Source organism: Oryzias latipes, chromosome 13 (genome assembly GCF_053564925.1).
Source record: "Oryzias latipes strain Hd-rR chromosome 13, Olatipes_Hd-rR_3.1".
NCBI classification, from domain to species: domain Eukaryota; kingdom Metazoa; phylum Chordata; class Actinopteri; order Beloniformes; family Adrianichthyidae; genus Oryzias; species Oryzias latipes.
This window is the reverse complement of record NC_136249.1, coordinates 4706842-4734223: the sequence shown is the minus strand read 5'-3', so window position 1 is coordinate 4734223 and position 27382 is coordinate 4706842. Positions and strand designations below refer to the sequence as shown.

Genomic DNA, 27382 nt, shown 5'->3' with positions numbered 1-27382 from the left:
AAAGTAAATGGTATATTTCTCACTAGAAATGTTGTCAGAATAAAGATTAGTCCTTAAAAAATCCTGTTTTGTGGGATTTTCTACCGAAAAATGAACGAGCATCCGCCATGTTTTTTTTCACGGCAGGCAAAACCTCAGAAGTCACGTGATCCTGAGAAGGCTAATAGAAAATGAATAGGAAAATGAAACGTAAGTGTCTCACAAGTTACGGGCCGTTTTTGTGAACCTGTCACGTATTTCCATGTGGACAAATGTAGCTACTACACATTTTAGGATGAGACTGGGTTGCCAGGAGCTACAATGGAGTTTGTGGGATTTTTGCAAACTTTTTTATTTGCTTCATGGATAATGTACAGCTTATAAACATATTGACAGAGGGGCTGGTGTACCTCCATTAATTAAAACAACAACCCAATAGTTGTTGACCTCTCAGCTTCACCAGTGATAAACTCCACACAGGTGGTGATGGAGAAACTAAACTTCTTTAGCCTCCTGGCTTTCCTCAGCAAACAGCTCAGAAGGACTACTAACAGCTACTCTCACTAAACTCACAGCCCTGACCTGAAAAACAAACATGAAATCACATTTATAACCCTTGTGCTATCTTAGATGACCCCCCCCTTCCATTGACGTGTTCTCCCTACCATGACAAAGGTGGATAAAGGTGGAAAGATTTCATGTAATCCATGGACACCAGTGAAGATCACAAATCATTGAAGAAAAAAGGTTCAGAGAACTGTCTAGTGGGTCTAGATGACCCAACTCCCAACGTTGAAGTGGCTTGGATGGCACAAGGGTTAAAAGTGGTTTGATGCATATTTGCCTCAATAGGTATTAAGGAGTTAAAATAAAGATCAGTGGTCAGATCCAGATCCAGAGTTTCTCCTGGAGTGTTTTGGGGTTTTCTGGGTGTGAATGCTGGTGAAGTATTCTGCTAACCCCTCAGGACAACAGAGAGCCGCTTTGATTTGTTCGTTAGGAAGTTATTTAGCTGCCCTCAAAAGTCTGTGAAGTTTGAGTAAAATCTCTGGTGTGCCTTTTAATTGAAAACACAAATAGTTTGAACTTCCCTCAAAGTTTGCAGTGACACACGTCTTTAGACACAGCAGCCCCCCGACGCGGCTGATTCAACACATCACATCACATTTCTCACTCTGAGGATGCACACGTGTAGCAGTGCTACCATCAAAGACATCATAACAGAAGAACGAACCATTTTTCTTTTCCAATCTGGAAAGAAAAACATGTTAAAGATCCTCAGAGTTGCACTGTATTGATACAGTGGGAATTTAGTGGAATACGTCTGAATAGTGTGTTAATTTAGTATAGGGACAAAGGAATAAAAGAAAATGAGGGCTGTAGACAAAAAATATGTGATTGCAATGAGGTTTGTTTTGGGAGCTGTTTAGGCAGTCTGCACGTTTTCAGCCACCAGGGGGCGTAATGTACCGTCAATGTGACCCTGCAGCAAAAAAGAGCATCTCTCCTCTTAAAATGTTACGTTATTTAAGAAAAGAATATTCCTTTTATAGACAATGACTACAAGATCCACACACGTCCTATTAGTTTAAAGGAATTTGTTTGTTTGTTTGTTTGTTTGTTTAGACCGCTTTAACTCAAAGACTGTTTATTAGAAATAACAAAAAATTAATAGGTGACATAGTGCCAACATAATCAGATGAGATTTAAACTTAATCATAATCAGAAGGTCATCTGTAAAAAAGAAATAGAGAAATTACTTAGTTTGGACTTCTAGCGAACTAACCCATGCAGCGGAAGGATATATCTTCACCAGGTCCGCGGATGAGCTGCTGTATAAAAGCAGAACATGGCGCTAGTTTGTTGCATTGTTTAGGTCAGCGGTAGACGGCCTGCAGTCTGTCCGTCATGACAGAACAGTAGCTTCAATCCAACCATTTTTGTAGCATCCGTCTGTGAGCGCGCGGCCGGACGTAACTGAAAGTAGTAGTTTTAGCTAGGAAGGCTGGTAAAGCGGGCGTATTTGACCCTGTTACCGCGGACGGAGCTGCCTTACGTTGTGAACTGTGGTTAAAGCAGAGACTCGTAGACGTCCACCGCCGTCTGTGACGGGCAGACGTCTCCGGGGCGCTCGGTCGGTGCTGTCCTCGGTGACCTAGCATCCTTGATGTGTCTCCAGCTAGCAGCTGATCGCGGACCTGCTCGCTAATGTTGGCTAGCTTTTTAGCGTGTTCCAGAGGAGGAAGAAGAACCGGTCACCGGAGCGTCGGTGTGTGTTTCTGACCGTTAAGACCAACTATGATCGCACGGGGGACGCTGGCTGCAGCCCCGGGGGTGTCATGTCTCAGTCAGGCTAACGGAGAGCTCGGGAGGAGCCTCTCCTTCAGTGCTCGCGGTTCTCCGTCCATCCTGCCGGCCATCATGTAGGACAGCCCGTCCGAACCCGCTGGATGACCGGAGACGGTGTGGATTACTACTCGGAGGCTGACAGCTCGGTGTCAAGACAAATGCTGAACGATCCTCGTGGAGTTGCAAACATCCAAACTTACTTGAAGGGTCCGTGAATGCGTCATGTCCTGGCTGCATTTCTTATTTAAAGTATAAACTGGATCACGAGCGGGAGCAGCCATGAAGTAAGCCAGCGGCGACAGAGTAGCATCACAACCCAGAGGACATTTTCCCTCCGCAGACCCGGCGGGGAGCGGCCGACCTTCGGCCCCATGGAGGCTGTGGGGGACTTCGAGTACAGCAGGAAGGACCTGGTGGGGCACGGGGCGTTTGCTGTGGTGTTCAAGGGGAGACACAGGAAGGTAAACGCTCGGCTCGCCCTCCCGCCGTTTAAGGAGGCCAATCTGAGAATGTGGGTCAGTCCACGGAGGGCGCTGCTCTGTCTGCCGCAGCACCGTGCATGTGTGCGGGCTGCAGGGTGAGGACTGATGACGGGGCTGTCTGTCTGTCTCTGTAGTGCACGCGCTTCATCCGGCACCTGAGTCGGTCCGCGTTCATTCATGAACCGGATGAGTCAGTCAGGCGGCGGTGAACGGGCCTGCTGACGGGTGGGGGTGGGGGCGCAGATCCATCTGCTAGGAGAATAGCAGCAGAGTTTTATGTAACGGCGCTCATTCACACCGAGAGGCGTTCGCCGTGACGAAGGATGCGGGGCATTAGTGACGTCATGTCACCCTCTACTGTAACGCTTGTGAGTCATAAAGAAACGGACAAAGACAAAAGTTGAGAGTCATGAATGGAGAGTTGGGTCAGCCTGACCCGCAGCTCAGTCCTGCAGGGTCTCTGACGGGAGCTGCAAGCGGCCAGTCAGCCCCGGGATGCAGCGCGTGTTCGTGGCGCATCCTCGCAGCGCGCGCTCTCCTCCGTGAGGTCAGAGCCTGCGGACTGCATGGGATCCGTTTTGATTTACTGCCTTCCAAGTAGGCTATTTATAGAGGCATTTTGCCCCCGGTGATCGGGCTGTTCAGCTGACTCCTGTGTGCTCTTCTGTCTCTTCCAAGGAGAGACGTCGCTGTTGTGCTTTGAGTCACAACAATTCTTACCATAAGACAACAAGCAGGAGAAAAATCCAGAGGTTTTCTTAGGAAAAACCAGTTTTGGCCATCCTGAAATGACTAGGATTGTTCCTTTGGTCCATCCCTTCAGAGTTTTGTGTCTGTTCCTGTCAGAAGTCAATTGCACAGATAGATTGGGCTTTATATATCTGGATGCAGAGAGTACTGTATCCTGCTTTACATTTTTTTGAAATAAACCCCGGAACATGTCTGAGCATTTCAGCTAATATCATTGTGGTTTGTAGCCCATAGTCCAGAGAAAATAGGCTGACTAAGGTTTGTCATGAGAGAAACAACAATACTCTACAGACTATTATTAATCCTACGTTCTTAGATGAAGGTGCCTCACAACAACAAATGAAGTGTTGTCCTTTAGTCTGGTGTTGTCCTTTGCTTCATCATTGAGGTGCTCATGCTGTGATTCATTAATGAGATCATGTCTTATTCTGAAAGCTCACTCATGCTGCTGGAGAGTGACGGCAGATACAGCACACGCCTTCAGTCCTGGCTCACTGGAAACCTTTTTAACTTGATAGTTTTGGACCCCCCCCCCCCCCCCCCCCGTGATGCATGACGGGCCAGCAGCGTGTCTCCTTCCCCTGCCTGTGGTTGTACAGTTGGCAGCTCAGTCGCACTTGGCCGTGCAGAGGTGGATGCAGCTCGCTCGTCTGAGTATTTCCATGTAACCATGTCAGACTGGAGTCTGAGGAACATCCCCTGTTATATTGACTCCTCATCTGGAAGCATGCCTTTTTATTTCTGCAAATGTCGTTACTGCACTCTTTGCATTTCGAGGACACTGAAACAGTAGTGTTGTCCTTTCTTCGCGGTGAGTTGTGTGTTTTCGGCCGCAGCACTCGTCCTCTGAGCCTCTTTGTGCACGTGGGCTCCAGAAGTGCTGCTTTTGTGGCTCCTGGAACCCATCTGCTCACATGAACTCAGTTCAGGGGGAAAATGTGTCCCTCTGGCCTCCTGAGGCTTTCAGTGTAAGTAGACGGGCGCTTGTCCTCGCCGTCAGCCTCGTCATTCAGCACGCCGCTCAGCTCTGAACGCTGGCCTAGCTCTTAGAAAGCCTGCTGACCTCATTCTAAAAGTTCCTTCATCCTTCCGTCTAGCGGTTAATGCAGCTCAGACTGGAGGGAGTCTGCAGATCACACACATCCCAACACTCTGATAAATCACAAAAAAGAAGTTGATGCTGATGTCCACAAAACATTCTAGTTAAAATCCCTGATTATGTTGATGTGTCTTCGTTCTAAATGCAGCACTGCAGGGCGTGTGGAGTGGAAACATGGTTTCAGTCAAAGGAGATATTACGGGGAAAGAAGGAGCTCAGATAGAAATACTAAATATGTCTAACAGTCTGTTGTGTAATTCATGGCATATGAAGTCATCATTGAACCTTTTTGTCTTTCTGAAGAAAACAGACTGGGAAGTGGCCATTAAGAGCATCAATAAGAAGAACCTGACCAAATCCCAGATCCTTCTTGGAAAAGAAATCAAAATCCTCAAGGTGACCGACTGCTCACAGATTTCCTTCACAGCAGACATATTCTTGTTTTTTCTTTCTCACTCTGAAGCCATGACACCCCCCCCCCATCAGATCAAATACTTGAGCTCCCTAACATTTTCTTCTGTTTCCATGCAGGAGCTGCAGCATGAAAACATCGTGGGCCTTTATGATGTTCAGGTACGTTCCAGAAGCCTCCCTGCTTCAATCTAACATTCATGTGGTGTTGAGCTGCACACACTCCAACATGCAGGGTTCACATGATGATGATGTTATCAAAACATGTTGGCACTGATGACCTCTGGAAGAAAATACTTTAACTGGATGAACTATTGAGCGGGGAGTTGACTTACTGGTCAGATGGTGCTTTTGTTCACTTTGTATTGTTTTTAGTAATGAGATGGCTTTACTTTTTGAACGAGGGTTCTTTTTTTTTCATAAGCCTGTTGAGAAAATCCAGCTTTTGGCTCCTCCTCTTGACCTCTGGCTTTGGCTCTGATCTGTTCTGAGGATCAGGCTGCTTCTTCAGAAGCTCCAGCTGTGTTTTGTATCAACAAAGCTGCTTCATTCAGGTGCTGCTGCTGCACAAATACTGGAAGGCTTTACACTGGGATTTGTGGTCAGAGGTTGTTTTGGATGCTCCTTACAGAGCAGGAGCTCAGCACTGCTCTGAATGGTCTAGATCAGTGTTTTTCAACCTTTTTTGAGCCACGGCACACTTTAACCTTGACAAAAATCCCGCGGCACACCAGCATCAAAAAAAAAAAAAAAGAGAAACTCGTAGTCTGTATTGATCTACAGTCCCTCCACAATCTCACATACATTTTCTGATAATTGTGGCAGAAAAAGCTGGAAGTTGCAGCTGTTTTTTCTAAAAGACGTAATAAAAGTTAAGTCAGAAGATTTAAAAACTGTTGTATGCGTGTTTGTTGTGGTTTCAAGACGTTAAACAAAGAAAGGCTCATTGTGCGCTGAGACACTGTCAGTTTAACCCAATGCATCATGGGAGATGTAGTGCAAACAGCCGCTGAACGCAGACAGACTCTCTTCTCTGAGCTTCATTGTTTGGTTCTCTTGTTCCACGGTCTGATACCAGATTCTGTGGAAAGCTACACCGCTAAAGACGAGCTTTTGATGGTATTTTTGTTGGAATTGAGAGACTTTATCAGCAGAATTAAGAACAAGGAAGTGAAGACTTTAACCACTTCTGATTGGTCAGACTGATGACATATGATTAAGCCTCCAAGAATGATTGGTGGAGACAGTTAAAGGGGCGGGACTTTTCTTAAAACAGAGCTGAAGCTGCAGCTGAATCGTGGTACCGTCATTCTGATCAAAATGTCTTCAACAGAATCAAATAAACACAATGAAAAAAGTATTTTCTGATCTTTCATATTCCTAACTACTCAGTGTTTTATCAGGGACTGTTTGGATGAACTCAGAGCTGATATCCTGGAGATGGGAAATGTTTTTAGATCAGTTAATGAGGGCAGCTTCCCACAGCACACTGGTTGAAAAACAGTGGTTTGGCGTGTGTTTCTATCGGTGTTGTGTCACATGCAGCAAACAGGCTTTAAAAGCTTGAGAAGAGCTTTATGTAACTGACTCCTCATGTGCTGTCAGGTGACCCTCAGTGCTGTGTGGAAATAGGTGAGTTGGTCAGAACACATGAACTTTAGAGCTTCCCAGACATAAATGCAAACTGCAGCCTTGCCAATGATTGACAGGCTCAAACATGGGCTTGTGGCACAGGACAGCTGAACTGTTTTCAACTTCTTGCCAACCTTTTTTTTTCTTGGTTGCCCCCTTACCATAACACTTAGAGAAGACTTCTTTGTCTTAGCTGCTGTTGTTAAGGGTCTCCACAGCAAAATGTTCTTCTCCATCTGCTCCTATCATCTACGTCCTCCTTGTTCACACCAACCACCCCCATGTTGTCCTTCACCACACCCATGAACCTCTTCTGTGGTCTTCCTCCAGGTCTCTTTACTGGTAGCTCCAACCTTGGTGTCCTTTCACCAACAGAATCATGGTCTCTCTTCAGAATGGCAAAACTAACTAGATATGTCTTCTCTGCATTTATCTCCCAAACATCTGCCATGATCTGTTCCTCTGATAGATTCATTCCTGACCCATCCTGGTCCCTCTCAAAGAAAACCTTCATCTCTGCCACCTCCAGTTCTGCCTCCTGTCTTTGCATCAGGGTCTCTAAACCATGGCTGCTCCCACCACAGTCTTCTACACCTGTCCTTTGATTCTTGTTGATGTCGCACATCACACCTGAAACCTTCCTCCACCTGTTCTAACCTGGTTGCACACACCTCTCCACCCCTTTCTTACACCCTGTTTTCTTCTGGACGATGGAGCCAAAGTACTGAAGGTCTTTTACTTTCTTCTTCTCTGCTCTCTATAATCTCACCGTTCCACATACAGATATTCTCTGGCTGCAGGTAAACATAAGAAGTAATGATTTCTGAAACCCTAGTTGTTGCTGGAGCTACAGGATCCTACTATGATTATTAATTAATGTTTAATGGGAGCTGTCCTTTGAACAGTTGTTTTACATGAAGAGTTTTTCTTTCCTGCCCAAAGATGAGTGGTAGTTTCCTGGCTGATGGTTGGCAGCACAAACACCTCTGTCTCTCTCTGCTGTGGCATTCATCCAGACCAGGCTGGTCACTGATGAGAGGAGACTTCTGGAAACTGTAAAATCAATCCCTGAGATAAGAAACCCCACTGATGTAGAATGACTTGAATGGTGATGCATCCCTGTTTGCAAATGCAAGTTTGCAAAAAAGTCTTTTCACACATAGATGTCTAAGAATCAGCTGTTCGTTCTCACTCTCATTTCCTATTATTATTGTTCCTACGTTGAGTGGGATGAATTAGTTTGAGCAGAAATGACACATAAAAGCAATGATTTAGTGAGTTTTTTGCTGTGACGTGGGAAGTTTTGAGTTTATGTGCATCAGTTTGTTGTTCAGCCTATCAGAGTCTGGGTTGTAGTTGCTTAACGTCGGCTATGTGTCTCTAGTCTTTATATTCCTCCAGTCTCTGTCGTCTTTGGCTAGAGCTGCGTCCCACAAATTCCTGCGTTTCAGTGGACCTACAGGCAGACGAATGTGAAGGGATGATGAAGCTCCTCCCACATAGTAATGGCCACTTCCATCCGGTGTTTGCATAACTCTGTTTTCTGGTCCCCTGCCGATTACCCCATCTGCTCCTCCAGCAGTCTTACTGATCTAAAGGCTTCTTCTCCACTGCAACAGCTGTAAGGTTATCACAGAGCTCGATCTGTCTTCAGGAGTGAGAAGGCTTCATAACATCACATCTGTTTCTGTTTCATGGGTGACGATTGAGTTTTTGGAGAGTCTTAAAAGAACACAGCACATCTGTAGCCTCTTGAGTTTTTTACATTTACTATTTGAAAGTGACATGTGTCAGTCATCTTTACAATAAACATTGATTCAAGTCTAGTTTTCATCTACCAGAACTAGCCAGGACAGCAAATGACACACGTTCAACCCCTAAAAACAGATGTTTTTGATTTTCACACAATACATCTCCAACAACGCTGTGGTGTGTCATCACCTTTGGGGTGAACCAGTTTAGCTGTTCTTCCAGTCATGCCAGCTTCCTAGAAACCAGAGAGCGCCTTGACAGGAATGGAGGGCATTTGATCCTACAGAGAGGCGGGCGGCACATGACCAGTGATCCTTCAGTGGGACCCAGGCTTCAGATCTGGATTCTTTTAAAGAATCAGATGACAGGATCATCTACTAGTTGTTGGCTTCCCTTCAGATAGAAAGCAGAGGACACATTTGATTAATTCAAGCGGAGAAGGAACCTGATGTGAAACTGGGATGCTGTTTTCCAGCAGGACAGTGAGGTTGTGTGTTGGTTTTTCATTGATAGACCCTTAACTGTCCTTACATGCTCAGTGTTGTGACAGCTGACGAATATCAGTGAAGTCTGGCAGCATTTTTCTTTCTTTGTTGGGCTATTATTTTTAGACAAAGTTCCTCCTTGGTGATTTATCCGTCTTGCATCCGTAGCTCTTGCAGGTTTGTCATCGGATGTGGTTTCCTGTGAAATCCCATTCTCTGAAACGGTAACCTGAGCTGACCGGAGCAGCTGGCCTATCCTGGTTGGCTTCATTGTGGGAATAGAAACGGGAAGGATCAGTGATCTCTGCTCAGCTGTAGGTGTGCACCGCTCTCTGGGCCTTTCAAGTGACGTAGGAAAGATCAGGTTGTTCTGACTCAGCTTTCAAACTGCACGCCATGTTTTGTTTTTGTTGGTGACGGAGATTGTTCTGAACAAACCTCTCACTGCTGAACTTTGTACCAGATGAAGTAGCTGGAAGTTCAGATAAAACCAAGTGTAGACAATCAACCATGAGAACATCATAAGTGAAGAGTTTATAGCACTTTTCAAAAGTACAGAGCAATAAAGCTGCTTTACTGTGTACCAGTTGTTTCTACACAGATTCTGTTTTGATAAAGGATTTGTGGCGTGGCGACGGAGAAACCCCAAACAGCTGATTAGTCTGAGTGGACGTCTGACATCTTTCTTCTAAAAGCCCTGTTTCAGCTTCAATAGAGCTAATCGCATCTATTTTGTGAGCGGTTACTGTCCGTACTTTAAAAGCCATTCCTTTTCAAAGTGAAACATTTGTTGCGTGGAAATAGAAAACACAAATCATTTTCCTTTTTGCCCAGTAGAATGAGTTCAATCTGTCTTCTGCTCTCATCCTAAATGTTGCTTTTAGTTTTGGCCGAGCCGCATATTACTGTCAAAAAACTGAATGGAATTTCTATTCAACGGTATTTAAATAATCAAATTCATTTTCTAAAATAAAAGTCTGTTTATAAAAAAACAGTTTTTACATAAAGTAGGGCAAAAAAGCAGTTGATTCTCCCCGTCTGTCCGGCCAGCTTCCATACAAAGATGCGCAGTGATACGTCAGCATGTGTCCATGTTCACATGCAGAGGCAGATAAGCTACTTAGAAAATGTCATCAAATGAGCCGGAGCAGCTCAGTTAAATTTAGCTTCATGTCACAGTGACATTTGAGCAGATATGCAGCTCTAAACCTCTTACGTTTTATTTATTGATACATATCAGAACCTTTTGGGACATCGGCATAAACGAAGAAGATCAGTCAATAAAATAACAGTGTCTGTGTGTGTGATGCTGCTAAACTGACTGATTCTATAGAACTCCACCATCATGGCAGGAATTTCTGAAACATGTGACTTTATGGTGAATAAATCCAGACATGATGTTTCAGCTGAACATGCAAGTCGGTCCCCAGACTGGATGGCCGTCCAGTCAGGAGCCGTGCTCATACCTGTGGTCCTGTTGACAGTCCGTCTGAGCTGAAATGCTCTTCTGAGATTCCTGCTCCAAGCAGTGAGCCTTTATCTTCATGTTACTCTATAATGCCAGTGAGGCCTTTTGGAATAATCATGTATTTTACCTGAATGTTGTAGAAATATTCAGAAAAATGAATGTGCATGCCAGTGATGATAGGGAAACTCCCAGAAATGGTGGTTTGGGCATCAAATGATGGTGTCCATCAAACTCCAGGCCTCCTGCTGCTTTTTTCAGAAATCCTGCCTTTTCTGCTGCTGATGACCTGGATCAGGCGTGTTTAAGGGGTTTCATTGGCAGGTTGGTTGGACACTGACTCCCCTGAATCTATACCCTAAAAATGTTTCCTACTTTTTGAGCTGCTGCGGCTCAAGATGAAGGACTTTTCTGACAGAGCAACCACAGTCTGTGTTTGGTTTTATGTAGTAAAGACGGATGATTTTACTGATGTATAACTCCAAGATAAGCTTGGTCTAAATCTCCATTGGGACTTTGCTCTTTTGGTGGCAGGAAGGCTAAAGTCCCAAAAAATAAAAAAGCAGTGTATTCTCTTTATATCTGAGTGCAGAAGTCCTAACTTCCATCAACCTGTTATTGTTCCCAGTTTTTCTACTGAAGACATTCTAGGGACATGCTGTCAGGGGATTATTCATTGGACAGGTCATTTATTAGGAGCTAGCTATGAAACGGATTGCTTAATCTGTCGAAGAGCGTTGTTTAATTGTGATTCTTAATCTGAATATTAATAGATTTTCAGAACAGCATTGATTACTAGTTTTCAATTTGTTTTGCAGATTAGACTGTAACTCAAGGCAGATTTCTTATCTGGCTGTTTTTTTTTGCATAATTCCATGTCTGTATGTTCGCTGAATCAGACATGATGTGTGTTTTCTTTCTACTGTTGACTATAATTTTGACCTAAAAAAGGTCTGTAAAGGGTTTTAAATGCAACTTTTCTAAATCTGTACACACTGAATGTGTGGGGAACAAACACTTTAATTGCCATAATAGCAAGTGTTTAAAAATGCAGAGAAACGACTTCAGGGTGTTGGTCTGTTCCACTGAGTTCCTCTAGAGATGCTGACAGAAAAAAGAAGTTATGTCAGCAGTAGCTCAACTTTGTTGGATAGCAGTGAGGTCATTGAAGTTTTAAGACCCCAATTTCAGTTTTGCTGCTGTTCTTCTACACTTTAATTTGGGTTAGACTTTAATGAACAGCTTTGAAGATGTTAGTCATGATGGCACGTTGATGCAACCTAACTTGTTTTCTTGTCAGTGTTCAGAGTTGCTGACAGCACAGAAGTGGCCCCTCATAACACGTCTGTGTGAAACCCACTGCTCCATTTTTTTCCTAGCTTTACGTCTCACTGCTACCTCTGCTTTTGTCTGGTTATTTTTCTCCACAGCTGGTCACCAGTGGCAAGATTTGTTCAGCTCATTTTTGGGAGACATGACATTGTGACTTATTTACATGAACAAAAACCTCAAGTGAAGAGCATCCAAGCCAGGACTGACAATGTAACCCAAAAATATAACTTTTATAATGTATATTTTTAAATATTCATTCTGAAAATGGGGGTTTGGGTCTTTCTGGGTGTGATGAAGGGAAGACGGGAAAAGAGCAACAGAGCATGCTCTGTGGGCTTCTTGGTGTTCAGAAATGTTTCCTGGAAGTCGTGTGTCTGCGTTCCTTCACACAGCTCTGCTTTCTATGCATTAAACTGGGAGGGGCCTTCAAAGGACGGCTCTGTTGCTGTTCACTGGGAACACTAACACCCTCCCAGTCACATGGCCCACATTGAGCCCCCCCCCCTTTAGCACATGTGAGATCTCCCCCCCCCTTTAGCACATGTGAGATCTCCTCATAAGAGCACTCACACCACCGTCTGTGCACATGTGTGTCCTGCATGGCGAGTCATGGCTGCAGAACAGAGCGTGTGGAAATGTTGCGTGTTCCGTCATTAAACCCTGGAACGGTCATGTGTAACTTCAAGCTTTTCTTTCTGTTACTCTCCTTTTTAAACGGGAAAACCCGATCAAAATGAGCCGCATTTTTGCTGCATAGTGCACAAGTCATTTCTATGTGGGCTCTAGATTCGACAAGTGATGCCATGGCAACCGCCACCCCGGTGTAGGTACCAAATATTTACCAGTCAGGTCAACAAAGCCGAAAACTTCTTTTGTCTTCTTGAGATTTGAGCTCAGTGAAAACAATTCCTTTTAATCATTGTTCACACTTCTGCCCTTTAAATATTTACCAGCTCCTGCTGAGAAGGTAACCAGTGACGGTTGGGGCCCCCCTGGCTGCTGCCCGGGCTGTGGGGGTCTCACACTATCTGACCTCATTTCATTCATATAAATGTACATTTTCCCTGCTCATCTGCTGTTAATCTGAAAACGGCGCTCCCTGCGTGACGAACTGGCTCGGATAAACTATGATCTGCAGTGTCAACAATGCACACGCATAACCATGTTGATGCACTGGATGGGCTCCCATCCCCCATGTTGTTGCATAACCTCTGACTCCAGGAGCTGGAGTGTGACGCAATGAGCGAGCAGCCAACCAGACCGAGTGTTGAATGTGAATCACACAGACTCTTGGCAGTGCAGAGCATTTTGTGTTTTGCTTGTGTGTGTGTGTGTGTGCATGTTTTTAATGCATTTGTTCTGGTGTTTTTATGAAGCTGGCTGGATAATAAACTGCTTTCATCTCCTGCATTTTAAGGTTGAGTTGGTTGCATAACAGTTTCTACCCTGCATGCACGGGACCCTGTTATGACAGTGGAGCAGCTTTTTATATTGCTGTTGTTTTTGGAATATTTTGTGCTGGAAGGGCTGGCTCTGGATCCCTGCCCTCTCTGGCCAAAGATCGCAGGTCTTATCTGGGCTCAGCCTTCGTCTATGTTGGAGCCTCAGAAAACCGTTTACGTGGATTCAATCTAAGCAGACGCTCCTGGCATTAAACTGCCACCATGTCTGTGCATATGAATCCTAAATGCATCCTCTTCCTCAGCTGTGAGGCAACTGCAGCCACCAGGGGAGGGTGCACATGAGAGCGCCTTACTGTGAGGAATGAAAATACACAGCTACCCACAAGCAACCTCAGTGCTGCTATTTGTAGACTTGTGTTTTTCCTGACTTCAGTTCAGAGCTTCCACTCTGATGTACGGCTCCTCACAGACGCCGCTTGACCAGCAAACCTTTTGTTATCAGTGTGTTTTTGACATGGTGGCTCCTCCCAACATGAATACGGTGGGCCAAAAGGTATTTAGTCAGCCACCCATTGTTCAAGTTCTGCCCCTCAAAGAGATGAGACAGGGCAGTAATTTTCATCATAAGTGTAGCTCAACTATGAGAGACAAAATGAAAAAAAACAACAGAATTATTTGTAAATTTTGGTGGAAAAGAAGTTGAGGCGGCAGGACTCAAATCTGAAGACATGACACCCTTTTTCTGTTTTTTTTCAGCAAATAAACGTGCATCTTAAAATGCAGAGTTTTCTTTGGCTGTTCTATTTATATTTACCCTTTCTGAAAAAGTGACCTTCTGCATGATTTAAACTTTCCAATCATTTCTTAAACCTTGTTTGTAAACAGAAGGTTATTGGTTGATGTCTTCATTTATTTCAGAAACATGCTGTTAAAATATTTCCCTTCCATGTCGGACAATGCAAACCTCATCTTCCTCTGACGTTGTTTTCCACATGCTCTGGGATTGTTTATCATCTTGTGGGCCTCAAAACGAGACCAGAGCTGTCAAACCATAAATTCAGTTAAGATTTACTTTGGATTCTGTCCAGTGGCTCTTGGCTCTCAGAGATTGGCAGCTGCTTCTAGATAAATCTACTTCTTTTACTGATTTTTGGCTCTCTTCTCTTCCAGGAAACCCCCAATTCTGTTTTCCTGGTCATGGAGGTAAGAATAGATGCACACATGTTCATATTTATTTGTGTCGCAACTTCTCATGTGTTGCTGCTTGTGCTGAAAATATGTTTTCCGTCTGTCAATCTACATTTGTTCCTCTATTCTTTGAAACCTTCTTCCTTTTTTTTTTTTTTTTTAAATCATAGACCTGTTTACATCCTAACTTTGGCATCTCTCAGCTTTGTTACTCAACTCTCAGCTGCCTGCAGGACAAAAACATCAGTGGAGTTCACCTCCAGCTCCGTCCTGAGAGCTGTGCTCTGTCTTTACAGTGAAGCCACATAAACACAGGACACTCGGTCTGTTGTGTGTTTGTCCAGCTCACAGTTTATTTTGTTTAGGTTGTAAAGACGATTAATTAGAATAAAGATTATCCTGACTCGGCACAATTTAAGGTTTGGACGGGAAGGCAAAGGGAGTCAGTGATGGTTGTTTGGTCATTTTATCACACAGAAAAATAAGATAAATTAATAAGATTCTACAGGTTTTGCTTGAAGTCCCACTTCAATCATCTTTTAAACTATTTTTAAAGTGTTCCCAGTGGTCTTTAATTATGATTATGATGTTTTTAGCCCAAATAAATAAAGCCTGTGTTGTTTTCTAGGACATAGTTTCTGTGGTTAATTAGAAATTCACTTCTGAGTTATGGGCTGGACTGTTGGCTTGGAGTAAGCCCGTTCCCACTTCCCATCATCCATCTATTTACATGCATTACTGCTAACTGACAGCCCCTCACAACCCCAACCTAACATTAGCAGTGCAACAAAAATGGTGATTAATATCAGAGCTATCCAGCCGTAGAGTTTAGATCCAGATTCCAAATAAAAGTCAAAACCAGAAACGCTTTTTCATTTTCAAAATGAAGCGTCATTTTTTTGACTCAAAATTAAACAGAAAAGCAATCCACCAAAATACTTTTTCATTTTCTTAGTCAACACCGCTCATTCTGTGACATAATTAAAGCAAAAATCCAAAGGGGGGATTGCATTTTCGTTTTCACATCGACCAAGCAAAAAGTGCATCATAATTCAATTCCAGTCAGCATTTCCAGGAGGGAGGCGGGGCGATGACGTCAGTGCTCACTCGGTGTGGATGGTTGCCAAGAGACAACGACATGTCAAGGAGCAGTGCGGCCTGGCTTGTAGCTTTGTATTAGCGGCAGGGGAGGGTGCCGCTGTGCCCTCCTGATTGGTTACAATTTCTCAGGACTGAGTAGCAGCATCTCAGCCTTCTGCGGTCTGGAGCTGCGGGCAGCGGTGCGTCCGTTCGAAGCCTCCCCCAGACTAGCTTCGTCTTTGGACGGAGCAAATGCCGTATCAAAGCACCCTCCCGGGCCCGCTGGTCCCAGAAGGCAGAAATGCAGCTACGAGGACCTGACAATCGTGTGAATTTGTGTTTCCAGTGGTGTCCAGACAAAATAAAGGCTGATGTTATTCCCACATATTAACATCCAAGATGCTCATTGCGGCATAGCCTGCACAGAGTTTAGGTTAATCCGCGGCTAAATGCTATAAACACATATTAGCCTTATGCTAACCCTTCTTCCTGATCCTTGCAGCCAAGACAAAAAAAAGCACCGACCGCACGGATTTAAAAATATGAGCAAACAGGCCCTTAATAATGATCATAACAGTAATAAAAAACATTTAGAAGAGAGTCTCCTGCTGCTTTCCGCTGATTTTGCCGTTCGAGGACAGCTGCAGCCCCATCATAAGCTCCAGCACAGACTTCATCGTGCTAATATTTTGCCATTTGCTGATAGGACCGACGATGATGTCATCGCCCCGCCTCCCTCCTGAAAATGCTAACTGGAAATGAATTATGCAACACGTTTCACACGGTGAATGCCAAAACGAAAATGGAATCCCCTCTTTGCATTTTCGCCTTAATTATGTCACAGAAAATAGAGTGAGAATTTTGAGTCAAGAAATGCAGCTTCATTTTGAAAATGAAAAATCATTTCTGGTATTGACTTTTATTTTTACTTATGCTACAGAAATGTTTCCATAACATGCACATCATTATCAGAACACGAACACATTTGGAGCAGTGATTAGTCGTTTCATCCCAGTCGGTGTTGGATCACATTTGTGACTTCTGCTAACACACTGGCTCCAAATCCTGAGGAGAAGCTGTGAGGCTCGTTACAAAGTCATGTTGGATCGATCAGAATAGTTTGGATAAGGATCAGATGATCAGACTGGATAAAAAGACAATCACAAGTCAGATACGATAAAAGTTGGTTTATCTTTGACCGTAGACTACTACATATCATTTGAACTATAGAAAATCAAACTCAGACAAACTGTGGGGACGGATGGTGTGGCCTGATTCTTCTAGTCAAATGGCAAATGGGGATTAGGGTTTTTTGTGTGGTGAAATGTTAGCTGAGGTTGTGGTTTGTGATCATCGACCTGACGCATGGCTGCAGCACTAACAGACGTTGTCCTGCATGCAGCTGTTGTGTTCCTCTGGAGAAGTGAGGCCCCCAGCGGGGTCTGGGCTTTGATATCACCACAGATGATCTATCAGATTGATGGACGAGGCTGCAGTTCAGTGCATCCATTGTGTTATGTTGAGTCTCTGAGCGTTTGCAGCGTTTTGTTGGATCTTTGAGTGTTGCTGATATTGACTCTTTCTCACATGCAGTACTGCAATGGAGGAGATCTGGCTGACTACCTGCAAGGTAAGCTTCACGCTCATCTCTGCTGCACACAGATAACTGTCCGTACAAAGTCATCAAAGCTGCAAGTGTTCATGTGAGGAATGTGTGGGGGTGATGTGCATGTTTCTGAATAAAGTGAGCGTTAATGATGTGGGGACGTTAAGCAGTGTGCGTTATTGTTTTTGTGTGCAGCTGGGCACACAGCCCACTTCTGCCTGCTAACAAAGCACAGTTTGTCAGTAAAGATGGGTTAACTCTCATATCTGAAGTTTAATCTGTTGTTTCGTAACGACTTCAGTTGGAGTCTGGCTCACCCTAGGTCTGTTATCACCGCTAAAATACAGGATCGGTTCCATTCAACTATATTTAATATCTTTGTTTTTCACATTTCCAATCATAACCAACTTTGTCTTAAAATGACAAAGTGATCTAAACTGATCAATCATTGGGATTTCTTGCAATAAAGAAACTAAGTTTTCTTTTTTTTCTCGCCCGGAAAAAAAATCAAGAATTAATTTAAACCAAAATTGATTCATCGTATAACAGATTCATATAATCTATTGATATTTATTTTCTAGGTAAATATTGGCTCATCTTCAAAAAACGCGTTTTTTTAAACTAGATTGTGGTCATCTTTGTGTTTTTTGTCTCACTTGTCAGCCAAAAGTGGAGCCTGAAGTCGTTAAAAATCATATTTGGGATTTTCTCGTTACAAAACGTCTGCATTGTTGTAAGTGCCTTTTTCTGGGCCATCATGGGTCAAAGGGCAGAGTGTCACATTGGGATTACATTCATGTTGAGGCTGCTGTGTTTCAGTGAATGCTCCTGATTATATGAGAGGATTTCAGCACTTACACTAATTTACACAGCTTTGATAAAGATAAGCCGATTTGTTTCATGGCCTTTGGGGAATGCAGCCCTCATGCCTTTAGTTTAGACTCTTCACCGCAGGATTACTACATCATGTGCTAAGTGGTCAGCATTAATCTGCAGACCACAGGAGACCAATCATGAAGCTCTTTGAGAAAACTCCAACCACGAAGCTCTAACGATGCAACAACGTGTTGAAGAGGGAGGGAGCCAGCTGTCAATCAGCTGATTTGCTTCAGAAATGTTTCCTCTCACTCCCATGGACAAACAGTTGTTATAGCATTGAGAAACGGCAACCTCTTCACCAAATGCACTCACTTTTCTCTTAGCTAAAGGGACGTTGAGAGAAGACACCATGAGGGTTTTCCTGCAGCAGATCGCGGCTGCCATGCGCGTCCTCAATAGCAAAGGAATCATCCACCGTGACCTGAAACCTCAGAACATCCTGCTGTCCTATTCCGCTCGCAAGAGGTCCAACGTCAGCAGCATCCGCGTTAAAATAGGTGAAAAAGCTGTTGATTCTTTTTAATATAATGGCCAAGAGACAATATGTTTAAGCTTTGGAAATACCACTTGAAATCTGGCACTTTTGTCTCTTCCCTGATTCTCCATAACCGTGTGGTTTGATGCTTCTGTCCTGCAGCCGACTTTGGCTTTGCTCGATACCTCCAGAGCAACATGATGGCTGCCACGCTGTGTGGGTCACCCATGTACATGGTCAGTTTCCACCCGCAGCAGTGTGTTATCCGGCTCAGTTTTTCTGTCCAAATCAACAACTGCTAAACATGTGAACGCTGCTTTTCTCTCAGAGCCACTTTCTTCTGAGGTTAGTGTTTTTTTCCTCTCTCAGGCTCCAGAGGTCATCATGTCCCAGAACTATGATGCCAAGGCCGACCTGTGGAGCATTGGAACCGTCATCTATCAGTGTCTGGTCGGCAAACCTCCATTTCAGGTTGGTGCACTGCTCACTGATTGCTGTTTGTCTGCACGTTTGGTTCAGTACATGTAATTTCTTTATCTATTTTCAGGCGAATAGCCCCCAAGATCTGAGGCTGTTTTATGAGAAAAACAAGAACCTGCAGCCCATGTACGTGAGCTCCTTTGCCTGGATTATGTTTCATTTTAAACTCTGATCCTCCATCAAACACTTGGTATAGAAATGGAGAGATTGCCAGGGGTTGAAGGAAATGGTGAAGCTCTGACTTCTCTCGTGTTTTGAAGCAGCTGTCACAGGACTTGAGTAAATGAATGGGCATCTTGGTTTTCAGGGCTTTTCTGTGCTGCATTACTGCAGTCGGGTTCACAACCGAAGCCCCTCTCTAATCTCCATCACCAACATCATCGAAAAGCTTTCTAAAATGTGTTTCTACATAAAACTCTTGTGGTCTTGCTTTATTTCCTGTTTTTCAATTGGCTTTGAATGAATAATTCTAAATTTGATGCAATGCAATCGCTAAAAGCATAATTAACACAGTGATCCTCTGGGTTCGGCTGCTTCGTTTAATTTCTCATTGTGTTTGTTAATGTTTTAGCGAACTAACCATCCCCACTAAACTACATAAGGTTTCAGAGGCTCTGCCCATCATAAGAATAGAAAATGTTGTCATTCTTGCACAGTAATATTTAGCTTGAGGATGAACAATGCTGCAGCATCTTAGTTCCTGATTAACTGGCCATCCCGTTGCTCATCCCAGCAGGTGTACTCTGCAAGATCCGTCTCAACTCAATCAATTTTTGATGTTCAGTTGGAGAGTTTTGTGTCCAAGCACCCAGAACCAAGTAATGATGTTGTTTTCATTCCCCAGAATCCCAAGGGAGACGTCCCCACAGCTCACTGACCTTCTGCTTGGTCTGCTGCAGAGAAACCAGAAAGACAGAATGGACTTTGGTGAGTGTTTGCAGCTGCTTTTGCTGCAGCAGCCGCCGCCGCCGTGGAGTCCGTCAGCTGTGTATTGATGCTCTGTGTCCACCCCCCCCTGTGCAGACACGTTCTTCAGCCACCCGTTTCTGGAGTCCTCCTCCACCATCAAAAAGTGTAAGCCTCAAAGCAACAGTCCTGCAACCACCTTTTTAACGTCCAGTCTGAAGCCATGTTGATGTGGACTTTCCCCCCCCCCAGCGTGTCCAGTGCCGGTCCCCAGCACCTCTGCTGCTGTGACAGACAGCTCCTGTGGCAGCTCCCCATGCATCCGCTACAGCTCCCCCCCTGTGAGTCCCTCATGAACCCTCATTCACGAGGGATTACACTTTCACTCAGCAGAGATCATGAATTATGAATCCTATCTACTGTGTGTTGTGATCTTAATGTTCGTGACTTGAGTTTATAACTGAGTTGTTCTTTTGTTTGTCTTTGGACACACAGTCTCTCCCAGACATGCAGACTCTAGCTGAAGACGGTCTATCTTCTCCTCCACTCGGTCCTCCCAACTTCCTGCAGCTTTCCAAAGAGTCTGCCGGAAGCACCAGCAGCAAGAACTCTTCCTGCGACACAGACGATTTTGTGCTGGTGCCTCACATCGCTGCTGACAGCTGTAAGAACACGCCAACACATCCACAGGCGGTTACTTTCTGAGTAGTCCTGCTAAAAAGGAAAAAATCGTTTGTCTTTAGGATCATTCTCAAACCAGGTCAAAAAAGCTAGAATACTGATTAACAGTTTGTCCTATAGAGCTTTTCAAAATAAAAGCCCCTTTGTATTTTGATCTACCAAGCAGTAAGTGGATCACTGGCTTTGTAATTTGGGTCTTTTTTGATACTTCAGCTTGTGAAGGGTTTGTTCTGCACCCGGCGTGACTTGCTCTGTCGGGTAGTTTCTTTCTTTTGTCTGTGTGGGGATCTACTCCATGTTTGGAAAGATCCCAGCTCTTTAGGCTCCTGCATGTTTGTCAGTTTTTTTTAATTTTTATTTTATCAAACTGGTTTGGAAAACATGTACTCTTTTTGCATTTGTGACCTCCACAACAGAACTGTGTGAACATGGAGGAGGAACATAAACTTTAGCTTTCCACCCACACAAGCCTGAACAAAGTTAACTGTTGGTTCAGATCGAACATGTTCTGGAGTTGCACATGAACGTCGCCACACTGAGCAGTTGAAGCGCCAAAACCACGGCTGCAGAGGTGCAACTCAGAACCTGCAGCTCACAGACCCACAGAAGGCCTGTCCCTGAAGAAGCAGGCAGAGAATCTGGCGTCAAAGAAGGCAGCTGTGGACAACAGACCTCTTGACCAATAAGAAAACAAGAGCTGTTATGCTGCACACTCATCCAAACATGAACACCCCCGCAACATGAAATTCGTGCTCCCTGCCTTAGTGAGAGTCTGTGCAGGGAGGTGTACTCTGATTGAGGCCTCAGGAAGGCTGCTGCCACCTGTGACACTTCTTGTCTTTTTATTTTCTTTCACCACAGATGATCTACCAGTGCTGCTGGGTCGCCGGCCTTCCAACGAGTTCCTGATGTGTGGAGGAGGGTAAGTTCAGATTCTTCTTCACTGTTAGAAAGAAATGAACAATTAAAAAAATAAATAAAGCCTGTGGCCAGAAGTTCCCCTTTGTGCCTTGGCTGGGTTCCCACAACTTAACCTGCATTTCTGTCTGCTGAAAACATTCAGAATGAGTTCAACTCCATCTTTAAACTGTCAGAGAGGCAGCAGTCTGTGCTGCTTTATAAGCATGGAGGCATGACTGCAGTAGAAAGAAATCCTTCAACAAAAAGGATTTCTACTAGAGTTATGGAGGCAGCGTGTCTGAAGCATCGCTTTAATCTCTGATTGCAGAAAACAAATGAACGTGACAAAGTGATGAACAATGCTGTGGGAAGCTGCATGTGTTACTTGTGGTGATGTTTCTGACCAGTCCAGAAGTGGCAGACCACGGGAGGAACGACCTTCTGTCAGCACGAGGGCAGGATTCACATGTGTCACTGGCCTCGTCTAGATCTGTCTGATCAGTGGGCGTCAGCCAAGGCTGCTCAGAAAAACTGTGACCCCCCCCCCCCCCCCCCCTGCAAAGACTAGGGGTGTTTCTGTGCTGCCAGGGAATGGTTTCAGCACAGAAACACCCCTGCTGTCTGTCGCTCTTTGTTTCTGGTCGTCTGCTGCTTCGTGGTCCTGCCTCCCTCCTTTTCCTGTTTGCTGGTGGAATTAGTCTGAAGCATGAATCTCCCACAATGCCTTTCTGTCTGCCCCCCCCCCCCTCTCCTCCTGTGCTGGAGGTTGAAAGACTTTCTGTGGAACTGTCTTTTGATTACATAAAGTTGTCAATGATTGGCTGGTGAGGGGACATTTGGGGAGGGGGCGTTTGTTGACGGCGTTCCCGGGGGCCTCCACTGCCACAGCCGACTCTATCTCCTCTGTACCTTTTGTCCTGACGGATGATTGGAGGTTATCGTTGGAGGTGCTCTAAAAAAGAGATATGGCAGGAAGTAAAGGAGTGAGGTCAAAAGGGCGCCCCCTCCCTCTGAAGGAAAGCAGCAGATCTCGCCACAAAGGAGAGAAGTTGCGAGCGTTGGGTGGGGGTTGTATTGTTGTCCGAGTTCACCGTGCTGCAGGAGGACGGCACGTGGTGATGTTTACGTCTCACCAGAGCGCCTGCTGCAGTTCTTTGTCTGGACCTGTTCCTGCTGCACATGTCCCCCCCCCCCCCCCCAGACTCCTCCCCCTCCAACCGCTGACTTGCTCCCCCTGCTCCTTTGTTCCTGCTGTTCATATGATCCCTCTGTGGATGTGGGTCTGGCTTCATGTTCAGAACATTTTGTCTCCTGGAGTAACAGAAACATGTAAATGAGCTGTGGCTCACTTCCTTCTACTGTCTGACCAATCAGGAAGCCTCGTCTGACACGTGCCGGTGGTTGCCCCTCCTTCTGAGCTTAAACCCTATTGGTCGGGGCTCAGTGTTTACACGGAGGCTCCGCCCCCTTTTCGTCTCCCTCTGGCTCTGCCTTTGTGGTGAAACGGTGTAGATTCCGCTTTGCCCGGCTGTGCGTTCTTCACAAAGGAGGCGTTCGAGCTCTGCTGCTCTCACGTCTTCGTCATGACTGCTGCTGTGCAGGAATGCAGTTGGGATTAACTGCCTCCTGCCTCTGTTGTCCTTCTTTAGGCAGCCTCAACCCCCCCAGGGGCAAACGGCCATGGTGTCCCCACGGGCAGAGACCACCCCCATCCCAGTTCCCACTCAGGTTCGCAACTACCAGCGCATCAAGCAGAACCTGTCGAGCAGCCCAACCAGCACCTTGTTCAGCTCGCCGAGGTAAGAGCGTCCCACGGTGTGTCTGTCTGCCAGCAGGCGTCTCTCGCATCAGAAAAGGTTTTTAGGCTGCAAACTCTGCTGCCGTTTGAAAAACCCCAACATGCTACTGACACCGCAGCACCAGCTGTCAGTGTGTGCTGCTGGATGCTCTGGTGGTGGTTTCTACGACGACACGAAGCAGTTGTTCAGTCTTGAACTTCCCGTTCGCAGGCTGCCGCCTTCAGCCGAGTTCTGATTTAGCATCAGAACCTCATGAAGCGCATATAAAGCCATAAAGTTTGTTAAAGTTGTAACAGACATTCTACGCTGGAGGGAGAAGATGCAGCAAACAAAGGTTGAAATGTTTCTTTCTGCATCTTCAGCTGTTCAGGGTGTCTCGTTTACTTGACATGATGATGGGCAGCAGGCAGCTGCAGCTTCTGCTGAGTAAAACAGGAGAGACTAGAACAAAATATAAACTCTGGATCTGACCTCTTTTCTCTGTTTTTCTTTTCTTTTCCATCGTCTTTTTCTTTTTGTTGTAGTTGGAAATTGAAAAACCATTTAAGCCTTTGTTATTGGTGCTCACTGCAGTGGATTGTGGGTAGTCTTGTCTTCTGTGTTGAGTTGTGCATCTGTTTGTTCAGTGATACACTGGCTTGGGTCTGTGGTAAAACACGTGGGTTCTTCAAAAGCCCCTAAGCTTAACCAGCTAAGCACTAAGGCTGAGCCCAGCGGGGGTCCACCCACCAGCCCATCTGTGTGGGCCTGAACCCGGCCCACTGCTGAGCTGGTAGCTTTTAAGTCCAGAATGAATGAGTCTGCAGCTGGCTCTGCTGACCCACATAACCGGCAGTCCTGTGCCTTTGTGGGGGGTGAGGATGGGGGGTCTGATGGAAAAGTCTGTGAAACCATCAAGCACATGCATTTTTTTGTCATTTATAATTGTAAGTGGATTCAGATGCATTTTCACTGTACTGAAAGTTGTTGGATTAGGACTTTGTCACAGGGCTATTAGGCGCGTCAGCATTCTGATCGTACCTGATCCTAAAGATCTGACAAACGTTCTGACACTACTACAAAGGAAGAAATCATTTAAATGTCATTTATTTTTTGGTGCAGGTCTGGGACAGTGAGACGTTCTAACACTAGCCCCATGGGCTTTCCTAAAGTGGGCTCTGGGTCTCCCAGTGCCGGGGACACGCCGCAGACTGTGGGCCGGCGCCTGTCCACGGGCAGCTCTCGGCCCTACTCCCCTTCTCCACTCGGTATCCGTTTTTTTCATGAGAAGCTTGCAGACATGCTGGTCTGGGTGTTCCTGACGCTCTTGGCTTGTGTTTGCAGTGGGAACTATCCCAGAGCAGCTGGGTCACTGCTGCTGCCATCTGCAGAACCAGGAGCCCCGCAGCTCCTCAGGAGGTGAGTCAGATGACATCTGCTTCTGTGCGTGAAGTCAGCAGACTGTGAGGAAAGACAGTTGAAAGCATGGAGCAGCACAGAGACTCCTGATGCTTCTCTGTGACAGCTCAGGAGATGAAACACCCTTTGGTTCGTGTTAGGAATTGTACGCAAAGTCATCTCCTAATTCAGAACCTTCACCATCTTCAGGTTCCCCCATCCCACCCTCCCAGCTCCTTGGGGCTCGGCTGCAGAGTGCCCCCACCCTGACTGAGGTGTACCAAACCCGGCAGAAGCTCCACAAGCAGCTGTCGGATCCCGTGCAGCCCTCCTCCTCCTGCAGTCACTCCCCTCAATTTGGACGCCCAGCCAATCTTGGCTCCTCCCCCACCAAGTTGCTGGGCACGTCCCCCCGCACTTCCGACTGGCTGCAGAAGTCCCCTCTGCCCACCATCATTGGGTCCCCCACCAAGGTGAGAGAGGTGGCGGGATGAGTGCAGACGGTAAATCCCCAGCAGTTGTTGATGTTTGTTTCCTGCTTCCTGCAGCCCATGTCAGCACCGTTCAAGATCCCCAAAACTCAGGCCTCCTGTAACCTGATGGCGCTGGTTGACAGTCCGGCTTCCACCAAGATGCTGCTGGAAGCTCGAGGCCTGTGTTCCCACCACAGCAACCCGTACCTGGCTGGCCGGCCTGCAGCTCCCGAGTGCAGCAGAACCTTTGGCAGGTGGGACTCTGTGGCAGGATGAGCATGCAACATTTGTGACGCAGTTCAAACTCTATGGTTCTTGGAAATAGACACCATCATTTGTCACCCAAAAGACCCCGGGAAAGGTGAACAGTTTGGACAGATTGTTGACATTGTCTGCTATCCGCACACAGGTCTGTCAGCACAGGACGTCTGTCTGAGCAGCCAATCAGAATCACGCTGGGGGGCCAGCCCTCTGAGGGCAGCACGGACAGCCTGAACACTGAGAGACCCATGGACACCGGTACGGCTGCTGGCAGGCTGAGCCCCTGTCGGCCCAATTTTGATTTAAAACTGCAGGATTGCAGAACAGCAGCAGAAAGTGAGCGAGACATAAACCTGAACGGTTCTCCCTCTTTGAACTTTGCAGCTCCCAGCATGCTGCTTCAGGGGGGCTCAGCTAGTCCCCGAACTGTAGTCTTCACTGTGGGGTCACCGCCCAGCAGCAGCACCCCTCCCACCTGCAGTCACCTCGGCACCCGGCCTCGCACCACCTCAGGTGAGCAGCGCCGCTGAGTTGTTCTTGGGAGCAGTCTGACAGGGGCATTGACCTTTTTCTCCTCGCTCCCTCAGTGGGCTCCAACAGTTCGGCCGGCTCTTTGTGCTCCACCAGTGGCAGACTACACGTTGGGTCACCCCCAGGTATGGCCATCGGGACGTCTCCTCCCGGGAGCTTTGGTCAGTCTGCCCCAGAAGGGGCACCGAGCAGCCTGCGTTACATCCCATATGGGACTTCTCCTCCCAGCCTGGAAGGGTTCATCACCTTTGAAGCTCCGGAGCTGCCCGAGGAGACTCTGATGGAGGTGAGGGGGAGGGGCCTATTGTCTGGGTTTACAACATTGATCAATCAAAACTGAGCAGGTTTTCACTTCAAAATGCAACATTGGTTCACCAAAGCCTGTCCAGGATGTAACCTGCCTTTGCTCAGCAGTAGGGCTGCACGGGGGCACAGTAGTTCACGCAGCAGCTGGGACCTGTCTGTGTAGAGTTTGCATGTTCTCCCCGTGCAGTCGTGGGTTTTTACCGGGCACTCCGGCTTCCTCCCACAGTCCAAAAACATGCTTCATGGGCTAATAGATTACTCTAAAGTATGTATGTATGAGTGTGTGTGTGTGTGTGTGTGAAGGAGTGACGGTGTGTCCCTGCGACAGACTGTGTTCAGAGTGAACCCCACCTTCACCCAACAGTAGCTGGGATAGGCTCCAGCAACTCTGTGACCCCAGGGGTTGAGAAAATGGATGGTTCATCAAATCCATTCATGTTTTACTGAAAGTTCCACAGTCAACCAGTTGAAGTGACCGTGAAAACGGTTCTGAATCCCAAACCGTTGATGGAAATGTGAAAAACACTGGGTTATTGGATTGGACTGTGAACCCCCAAATCCTTTTCTCTTTGGGCAGCGTGAGCACACGGATACCCTGATGTACCTCAGAATGATGCTTTCATTCACGGACTGTATCCTGGAGATGGCAGCCCTCCGAGCCGGGGGGCCGGACCTTGGAATATCGGTGGCGTCCCTGTACCCTCCCCAGGACAGTGTGGTAGTGGACCAGATCAGCCAGCTGAGTAAAGAGTGGGGGTGAGCAGCAACAGTCCTTTCCAAGTTCATCATGTCCTCTCAGGGTGGACCTTGCATGTGTCTGATGGGGTGTGATTGTGCTGCCCCCTGCAGGCAAGTGGAACAGCTGGTGCTCTACATGAAGGCAGCACAGCTGCTGGCCTCCTCCCTCCATCTGGCCAAGGCTCAGATTAAATCTGCCAAACTCAATCCGTCCTCTGCTGTCAAACAGGGTAAGAACTGGCATGGCAGCAGCAAACTGGGAGGTCCAGCCTTCTGCTGACTCACTTCCTCTGTCATAGCCATGTTCTGTTTACTGTTTATTGGAAAGATGATGTAGAAAAATAAACATTCCCCCTCCTTCCTCCGTAGTGGTGAAGAGTCTGAACGAGCGCTACAAGAGCTGCATCTCCCTCTGCCGTCAGCTGACCGATAAGCTCAACTACTTCTTTTCAGACAAGCAGCGCTTTGTGGACGAGATCAACAGCGTGACTGCAGAGAAGCTCATCTACAACCACGCGGTGGAAATGGTTGGTCCCACATTACGGAAAGATCCACACGTTCTC

The 27382-nt window shown here is 46.2% G+C and overlaps 1 protein-coding gene across 1 annotated transcript in view; it reads left to right on the top strand.

Moving 5' to 3' along the window:
• Nucleotides 1-1810: 1810 nt before the first annotated feature.
• Nucleotides 1811-27382, top strand: part of ulk2 (unc-51 like autophagy activating kinase 2) — a 29453-nt gene continuing 3881 nt past the window's right edge. Inside the window, exons 1-25 of the mRNA XM_023961291.2 lie at nucleotides 1811-2789; nucleotides 4963-5055; nucleotides 5191-5232; nucleotides 14310-14342; nucleotides 17001-17037; nucleotides 18216-18389; nucleotides 18530-18603; nucleotides 18737-18838; nucleotides 18915-18973; nucleotides 19692-19774; nucleotides 19871-19921; nucleotides 20006-20094; nucleotides 20249-20417; nucleotides 21296-21356; nucleotides 22984-23133; nucleotides 24235-24380; nucleotides 24457-24531; nucleotides 24721-24983; nucleotides 25059-25237; nucleotides 25393-25502; nucleotides 25629-25757; nucleotides 25832-26061; nucleotides 26659-26837; nucleotides 26931-27049; nucleotides 27189-27346. Coding sequence (XP_023817059.1) covers nucleotides 2700-2789; nucleotides 4963-5055; nucleotides 5191-5232; nucleotides 14310-14342; nucleotides 17001-17037; nucleotides 18216-18389; nucleotides 18530-18603; nucleotides 18737-18838; nucleotides 18915-18973; nucleotides 19692-19774; nucleotides 19871-19921; nucleotides 20006-20094; nucleotides 20249-20417; nucleotides 21296-21356; nucleotides 22984-23133; nucleotides 24235-24380; nucleotides 24457-24531; nucleotides 24721-24983; nucleotides 25059-25237; nucleotides 25393-25502; nucleotides 25629-25757; nucleotides 25832-26061; nucleotides 26659-26837; nucleotides 26931-27049; nucleotides 27189-27346 — 2895 coding nt within the window. The 5' untranslated portion in view covers nucleotides 1811-2699. The remainder of the gene's footprint in view (nucleotides 2790-4962; nucleotides 5056-5190; nucleotides 5233-14309; nucleotides 14343-17000; nucleotides 17038-18215; nucleotides 18390-18529; nucleotides 18604-18736; nucleotides 18839-18914; nucleotides 18974-19691; nucleotides 19775-19870; nucleotides 19922-20005; nucleotides 20095-20248; nucleotides 20418-21295; nucleotides 21357-22983; nucleotides 23134-24234; nucleotides 24381-24456; nucleotides 24532-24720; nucleotides 24984-25058; nucleotides 25238-25392; nucleotides 25503-25628; nucleotides 25758-25831; nucleotides 26062-26658; nucleotides 26838-26930; nucleotides 27050-27188; nucleotides 27347-27382) is intronic.